This window comes from Poromitra crassiceps, assembly GCF_964638095.1.
Source record: "Poromitra crassiceps genome assembly, chromosome: 5".
Classification (NCBI taxonomy): Eukaryota; Metazoa; Chordata; class Actinopteri; order Beryciformes; family Melamphaidae; genus Poromitra; species Poromitra crassiceps.
This window is the reverse complement of record NC_139642.1, coordinates 38,746,047-38,755,188: the sequence shown is the minus strand read 5'-3', so window position 1 is coordinate 38,755,188 and position 9,142 is coordinate 38,746,047. Positions and strand designations below refer to the sequence as shown.

The 9,142-nt window shown below is 40.9% G+C and overlaps 1 protein-coding gene across 1 annotated transcript; it reads left to right on the top strand.

Moving 5' to 3' along the window:
• Positions 1-5,094, top strand: LOC310777431 (extracellular calcium-sensing receptor-like; the record flags this gene model as incomplete). Its single annotated transcript, XM_083637761.1, has 6 exons — positions 1-119; positions 304-601; positions 871-1,665; positions 2,070-2,297; positions 2,894-3,017; positions 4,193-5,094. The coding sequence occupies exons 1-6, from the start codon at positions 88-90 to the stop codon at positions 5,092-5,094; spliced, it is 2,379 nt and encodes a 792-aa protein (XP_083493887.1). The 5' UTR covers positions 1-87.
• Positions 5,095-9,142: the final 4,048 nt, after the last annotated feature.

Sequence of the window (9,142 nt, the reverse complement as noted above, 5' to 3'; positions counted from 1 at the left end):
ATCCCCCAGCTGTCTAAGAATGGGGACATTATTTTGGGTGGAATCTTCTCTTTCCACAGCAGCTGGAAAGGCAGACAGGACACCTACATGTACAGACCACTGCCACTGCAGTGCACAAGGTAAATCACACTGTAGCAAGCTGCTTGACATAAGTAAGATGAAGATTAGAGGAGCTGGGTAGATATACAAAATGGATTAAAAAAGGGTTCTTAAGAAATGTTTGCTCATATAGTTTCACATTAAATTTTGTATCATTTTAAGGACATATTGGCTATAACACCAATGATTTAAAACTTGGTAAAGTTTGAATTTCAGAGCGTTCCAGTTTGCTCAGGCTATGCTCTTTGCCATTGAGGAGATTAACAACAGCATAGACTTGCTACCTGGCATCTTTCTGGGCTACAAGATCTATGATGAATGTGGCTCACTTGCAAGGGGAGTCAGGGTGGCACTGGCCTTGGCTAATGGTAATGAGGATATATCCACAGCCTCCAAGGCACCCTGCACCAGACCGGCCCAAGTGCAGGCCATTATAGGAGAGACCTCCTCCTCTCCTTCCATGGCGATATCCACTGTCATTGGACCTTTTCATATCCCATTGGTGGGTAGGCTTTTTTCGTTTTCTTTCTTTTTGCTTTTTTTTTTTGCTTTTTTTTTTTAACAAATGTATAATCATGTACTCTACTGAACCTTGGCCAGTTTGATCAATGTTTCTCTCTTGATAACACAGTAATTATTACAGTATACTGCAATTTGTCTGACTGCTCACAGTAAAGACAGTTAGAATTACTGCTAATGTGCTCTATGTTTTCCTGTGTAGATTTAATTTGCATCCTCATCTTTGGAATATCATTCCTCTCTACTCCCTAGATCAGCCACTTTGCCACCTGTGCCTGTCTCAGTGACAAAGTCCGGTACCCTTCCTTCCTCAGAACAATACCCAGTGACTTCTACCAGAGCAGAGCTCTGGCCCAGTTGGTCAAGCACTTTGGCTGGACTTGGGTTGGGGCAATTAGAGGCAATGATGATTATGGCAATAACGGTATGGCCATATTCACAGAGAGAGCCCAACAGCTGGGCATCTGTCTAGAATACTCTGTATCCTTCTTTAGAACAGATCCACCAGAAAGATTACAGGCAATAATTGACATTATAAAAGCTTCCACTTCCCAGGTGATTGTCGCTTTCCTCTCCCACATGGATTTGGAAATACTAATACATGAGATGGCCCCCCACAACCTGACTGGGTACCAGTGGGTAGGCAGTGAGAGCTGGATCATTGATTCTCACACTGCAACTATGAATGGACACCACATCCTGGATGGTGCTATAGGGCTGTCCATCACCACGGCCTATGTCACAGGCATGAGAGAGTTCATGTTTGATGTAAATTCACTCAATTCATCTAGTAATGAATTGTTCACAGAATTCTGGGAGACAATGTTTGATTGTAGGTTCAAGCAGATGAAGGGCTCAGAAGGGAATCAGAGATACTGTACAGGCTCTGAAGATGTGTCTGAGCAGCAAAACATTTTCACTGATATGTCACTCATGCCCATCTTTAACAATGTCTATAAAGGAGTGTATGCTGTGGCTCACGCACTACATAGTGTTCTTGGCTGTAAAGACACATGTGGCAATAAGGTACAGCCAGATCCATTCACGGTGAGTTGGATAGTGGAGTACTTAGACGTACTCCACTATTTTGCTCCTATCGCATTTAATACTGTTTATCCCATGCTATGTTGTGTTCTTTCTTCTTCTTATTCTGCTTATTTTACTATCGCATTACTACTGTGTATTTTATTTTATTTTATGCTATGTGTGTTATGTGAGCGAGCTACTGTAACTTGTCCCAATTTCCCCCCGGGGATCATTAAAGTCTTTCTGATTCTGATTCTGATTCTGAAGGCTGAATGATAGTTCATCATTATGTGCTTCACATGAAAACATTTTTTTTTTTTGCTTTTCACAGTATTGTTTAATAAATTGTTGCATGTCCATCATTCTGCAGAATGCAAGGTTTACATTTAGGGATATGAAGTAAAGTAATATATCTATCTACTTAGATTTTGCAGCACATAAAAAAGGTTCAGTTCAAGACAAAGGAGGGGGAGGCCATTTACTTTGATGAGAATGGAGACCCAGCAGCAAAGTATGACATCATAAACTGGCAGCCGAACGAAAATGACAGTGTGGAGTTTGTCACAGTTGGTCTTTACGACGCATCTTTACCTGCAGAAAAACAACTAAATATGCACACTGAGTCCTTAATTTGGGCACAGAACTCAGAACAGGTTAATACCATATGGATTGTTAACTTACCGTACAGATTTATTGTATCGTAATGTCGATTTGATCAGAATTCCAAATGGTTTGGGAATTGGCCCTTAGCAAGATACACTCCTCTTCTCTATGGGGTCCTTTCCTTTCCTTTTTTGAGAAACCTGAGACTGTCATCTCTGAGTAACCGCTCGTAACATAATTTTACATATTTACTTTATTCTTATTCTTATCTATTATCTTTTTTATTTATTTGTTGTTCTTTTTTCTGTTTTTGTTTTGTATATCTTTGTTTTGTCTTAGGTGTGTGGGGTTTTATCTATTCATTTATTTGTTTATCTCTCTGTGTGTAATTTCCACACTGTACAGTATATTCAACCTTCCTGGTCAATGTCTTTTGTATGTGGCCATGTGTCTGTGATTTATGTTGTGTGCCTGTCAGTGGGATGCCTGGGGTTGGGTTAACATGGGGGGGATGCATACTGTATTTGAAATGTTCTACACATTGTCATCCAATAAACAAACCTTGGAAAGAACAAATTCCAAATGGTGGCTTGTAATGACAACAGCATATCAAAATGTATCTCATACTGCTTTTTTCTTCATGCAGGTGCCTGTGTCAGTGTGCAGTGAGACCTGTCCCCCAGGAACACGCAAAGTTCTCCAGAAAGGAAAGCCGGTCTGCTGCTATGATTGTATACCATGTGCAGAAGGAGAAATCAGCAACACCACAGGTACTCTATTATTTAATGGATCAGAGTACAACGCCTGTAAATTCAATTTCAGCAATCAAATAAATCCTGAAATGATACCAGGATGAATTGTACACCATATGTGTACAATTCATAGTAAAAAAAAAAATCAAGTACATCATCAGTGCGTTTGAATATCAAATTTGGGAGTAGAAGTCTCAGTGATAGCGTCACCTACTGGCAACAAAAAAATTGGTTTACCTCGAGAACCTGCTGCTGGGGAACCAAGAAAGTGCAGTGTAGAATTTTGTGCATTTCGACCAATCAGAATCAGGCTTTCACGTTTCTCGAGAACCGTTCGTCCAATCCACTTCAAATTTGGGGGGTGTGCTGCTGGGGGCCCAACAGAGTGCAGTGCCGAATTCCGGGATCAGTTTGGTCGCACCCAAAAAAAGTGCACCCATAGCGCAACGTCTCCAGAGACTCCACCCTAGAAATGAGCACGAGAAGCATACGACAATTTCTGTAATAATCTCTGTAATAGTTGTCTTTTACAGTTGTTGTGGCTTCAGAATCAATAGATTATCAAGAACCAGTCAATCAGGAAAAGGGGATTGATAACAAGAAAAATCCTTATGATTATCATGGTATTGATTTCAACCATATTATCGTCCTGCCCTATTTTTGCTAGCCATCCCTGGACAAAAAAAAACACCAGCCACCACTGCTGGCTACAGTGTCTTTTCCGCAGCCCCACACCCTTACGTGACCCCTCTCCACCCCCTCGACATCCCCTCCCCATCTTCACATCCCCCCAGCCACCCCTCGAACCCTAGTTTCTCAAGCCAGTCTGATACATGTGACAAAACCGATGCTGGTGATTGGAGAAATTTGCGGATGTGCCTGTCTTCAGCGGATGTCCCATGTTATTCTGTAGCTATGGTCCCTTTTCCCTAGCCACGCGCCTTACCTCCCACCACCCACATCCCCATAGCCACTGCCCCTACCCACCCGTCGAACCCCGACTCCACGACCTACCTATCCCTCGCGACGCCCCCTATTCCCTAGCCCCACCCCTTCGCTAAATGTCTATGAGTGACTGAGTGAGTGTACTGACTTTGGCATCTTCTTACCCCGGCTTGGCCTGCTGCCACCGCCGTGGGAAATTGTGGGAGCGACTCAGGAAATCTAACATCTGTTTTGATTTTAACTTGTAGATTCCATCACCTGTGTGCGATGCCATCCTGAATTCTGGTCAAATGAGAGAAGACATGACTGTGAAAAGAAAGACACAGAGTTTCTATCATATGAAGAGATTATGGGGGCACTGCTCACGACGGCATCCCTGTTAGGAACTTGCATGACTGCTATCGTGGCTTTTATTTTCTTCAGATACAGGAACAGCCCCATAGTCAAGGCCAATAACTCTGAGCTGAGCTTCCTGCTGCTCTTCTCCCTGGCTCTGTGTTTCCTGTGTTCTCTGACCTTCATCGGCCGGCCCTCTGAGTGGTCCTGCATGCTGCGACACACAGCATTTGGGATCACCTTTGTCCTCTGCATGTCTTGTGTGCTGGGGAAAACTATGGTGGTGTTACTGGCCTTCAGGGCTACACTTCCAGGCAGTAATATCATGAAGTGGTTCGGCCCTGCTCAGCAGAGACTCAGTGTTCTGGCTTTCACTCTCATACAGGTCCTGATTTGCATACTTTGGCTAACTATCTCTCCTCCTTTTCCTTTCAAGAATTTTAAACACTTTAAAGACAAAATCATCCTAGAATGTGCATTAGGCTCAGCTGTAGGCTTCTGGGCTGTGTTGGGGTATATAGGAGTCCTGGCTATGTTATGTTTCTTTCTAGCTTTTTTGGCTCGGAAACTGCCTGATAATTTCAATGAAGCCAAATTTATCACCTTCAGCATGCTGATATTCTGTGCAGTTTGGATCACCTTTATCCCTGCCTATGTCAGCTCTCCAGGAAAGTTCAGTGTTGCTGTGGAGATATTTGCAATTCTGGCCTCCAGTTTTGCACTGCTAATCTGTATTTTTATTCCAAAATGTTACATAATCTTAATGAAGCCAGAAAAGAATACAAAAAAGAACATGATGAGTAAAATGCCATAAAAATCATCATGACAAGTGAATATAATAGGCATCGTAGAATGACAATAACCTGTTTCAATAAAAACACATTTCATTCATAATTGCAATAGGGTACTATTATAAATAATGGTAGTTACTGTCATTGACATGAATTCCAATCATTAAAGAGATAGTCAGCACTTTCCCCACGTAATCAATGTATATGGGAATTTAGTAGTGTTGTTGACTAATCCAGGTCAAAATCCTGACATTTAGTGCAAATTTGAGGAATTTAGGGGTCTGGGTCTGATTCTGTCTGCGTAAACAAAAGGGAAATTGAATGTAGCAGTTAAAATTTAGAATTTCTCACTCTTCCTATTTGCTAAATGGGTGGGGTATGTGACGGTGGTGGTTTGTGTCACCCCAAACCTTCACCCCCCACCCACCAACGCCCCTCTGTACAGGTTGTTGTTGAGGTTCATTTCTCAGACTGGCAAACTAGCTCTTGCAAACCCAATGCCTTTTTTTCTTCTTTATTTTATTGAAGAACAATGATCTGACACTTGAATCGGAATGTCAGCCATTGAGCCATTACTATAGTTTGTTCATTCGCAAATTCATTCTGAAATTGAAGTTTCTTTGGGACAATAAATTATTGTATTTATTGTATTGTACTATTTTATATGACAAAAACAACTCTGGTGTCTATAGTCTCCTGAGGTTTTGAGAGTTTAAACCCCCTTGTTTTTGAAGATTCATAAGAGCCATGCTCTGAGCTGTAGAGCTGTTTAGCCTGGGCTGCACAGCAGAGCAGAGCTAGGACCAAGAGGAGCAGCATCAGCAATGGCATCCCAGCAAGCACGGATCTCAATGAGAGCCCGATAGGGTCCAGATCAAGTCATATCATGACTAGTCAGATTTGGCCCAGAAGATAATCCTATTTCAGCAAACATAAATCATAGAGATAAATATTGTGCCAATGAAATCTCCACGAGATTAACTAAATGGTTGTAATCGAGGTCAAATCACATATTTTTCTGTCTGGTCCATTCTTATGCATGTGCCTTTGTTTTAGTTGAATATATGACATTTGATTGACAATTTATTAGTGAAATTGTTGTGAACATATAAAAACACGTTTATGCCATAACGTTACAATTACATATTCGTGTCTCGTCATTTAGCCTGTGTTGTGATGTGCAGGGGGTGGCAGGTAAAGTTAACGTAGGCTCGAGATGAACATTAACCCTGCCCTACTGCAGGCTGTCGGGTTGAGGCTGTGCACGCTACACTTGTAAATGAGGGTAAACCTCAATGATCCTTTGAGATTCTAAATAAAGGTTAGAATGAATAACACATACATTTATGTCTCGTTTTTTCTTAGATGGCCTTTTGGCCACTTCACAGCCAGCACTATTTATCTGTGTGTGCACTTAAGCTACAGCTACTTCAATTAGCTGTCAGGCTATTTGCAGGCTCTTTGCTGTTTTACTGTAGCTGACTTAGCTTTCCTATAGACCAAATCAGCGGGATGTTTACATTTACTTCCGGGTACCCCTGGGTCCACACATTATAATGGCGGTGAACGGCACAAACTGACATGTTGAAGACAAAAACAGACAAAGAAGACAAAAATGGTTCGTCCGTGTTGTGTTGTTGTTTAATATCATTCATAACAACACTTTCACTAACGTTAGTGGAGACCAGACTAGCTAATTTACCTGTTGGACCAGACCAGAGTAGACTTGAAGCTAAATTAAATTAACGTCGCATCAGTAGCTCTGTCTGTAATGTTAACGAGTCTGCAAAAAAACAGCGAGTTTGACAGACAAACAAACGTTATTAGCTAGCTAACACTACATAAAACAAACACAGAAGAAAGGCTAGATACGTCGGACAAGCATGTTTACCAACCGTTTAACCATTTAAATTGAAAGTAGTCGGCCGAAAACAACGAGAGGGTTTGACAGCATTTATTTGACAACACGCACATTTAAACCTGCCGCCTTCCCCAAGTGGTACCCGGAAGTAAATTTGTTTACATGGTGACGTCACAGTGATTTGGTCTATTGGCCTTGGCTTATACAGTACTCAAGGCCGCCAGCTTTTTGTTAGTTGTAACGTTACGCCTGTATTCTCTTGCTGGCCTACTTTGCTACTATGTTTATTGATTTATTGAGTCCTGTTAATTCTTGTTTAATGTTAATTAAGGAAGCCCTGTAGGGGTCTGTCACCCTTTTTGTTGTTCCACCCTTTTCTCCTGCTTTTTTTTGTAGGTTAAGGAGTAGTATTGTCTTCTTGTTTACTAGAAATCCCGCGCACTACATGCGCTAGATTCCTAGGCTTGGCCGCAAAGCCAAATTAACACCCCCAGGGGCCCCTGTTCACTGAAGCACCCAGGGTCCCCCCCTCCCCGAACTTTACCAGCTTTACCAGCTCAGTGGCCTTGTGGTTTGAGTGTCCGCCCTGAGACTGGGAGGTTGTGAGTTCGATCCCCGGCCGAGTCATACCAAAGACTATAAAAATGGGACCCATTGCCTCCCTGCTTGGCACTCAGCATCAAAAGGGTTGGAATTGGGGGGTTAGATCACCATATGATTCCCGAGCGCGGCACTGTTGCTGCTCACCGCTCCATCAGGGGATGGGTCAAATGCAGAGAACAAATTTCACACACTCAGGTGTGTGACAATCGTTGGGACTTTACCTTACCTTACCTTTACACTCAGACACAAGAAGGGGGAAAACAAGCTAACAAAATACTATTTTTTTTGTCAGAGTAAAATGTTATTCTCTCATGGATTCTAAATATAACTGAATCGCTTAGTTTGACCAAGCAAATCAAATTTTTTATAAGCATTTTACAAAATGTCCAGGGACACTGGAACAGTTTTAAAGTAGGGGGTGCTGCAAGGAAGGGACATCTCGGTGGGTGCCGCCGGAAAGAAAATTTACGTTTTTTGGACGCTTGGATGTTTTTTAGACATTTAGAGGAATATCTCATTTTAAATTAACATTAGGTTTACTGTTGTGATGGCATTATTCAGTATTTTCTCCTTTTCTCACTCACTTTCATGTCACCACCTGCTCTCCCTTTAGGTCGTTTTACACTACAACAGACAGCAACACAGGCAGAAACACTGAACTTATTTAGTATTATATTTTATTATCTTATTATTATAAACCAAACATCAAAAATAACATCACCCTCTTTGCTTTGCTCATAGTCTTCAACTAAACCCTAAATACAGCAGTATAAAACATATACAACTAATTATATATATATATATATATATATATATATATATATATATATATATAGGCCTATATATATATATTAGGGATGGGCATTTCTAGCAAAAACACTATTCGAAATTCGCTGGCCAAATTCGAATTTAATTCGAAATTCGAAAAAAAAAAAAAAATGTAATTTTTTTTTTTTTTTTGTGTGAGTGAAATGTTGCATTGTCTCCCCTGATTCTAAGTCTACGGCTTTATTAATTAATATAAAAAGCTTCTGCTGTGGATTTTTAGCTCAAACAAGCATTGCACCACTGAAGTAAAGAACATGTTACATGACATTGACATTTTCGAAAATAAAAAACAGTTTTGACAATCATGAGTGGTTCATTAAATATTTAGTAGGCTCAGGTCTGAGTGCCAAAGGGGTGCCAAAGTCACCCCCTCTCCCTCTTCATGGGATTTCATCCGCCATTCATTTTTCCATAAACCTTGCTTAAAATGCTTATAAAAATTGTTTTACTTGCTCAAACCAAGCGATTTGACTATACTTAGAATCAGGGGAGACAATGCAACATTTCACTAAAAAATTTTTTTTTTTTTTTTTTTTCCAAATTTCGAATTTCAATAATAAAAGTCGACCTTGATAATAACAACGATTATTCGAAAATTCGAAATTCGATGCCCATCCCTAATATATATATATATATATTAGAGATGCGCGGATGAGCTTTTATGTCCACCTAATCTGCGTGTATGCATGATCCATCCACCCACCATAGATCCGCGCAAATTATTTCGTACTATTGATAGATCCGGGCCGCTGTGCACCCACATTTCACAACGCTATGAG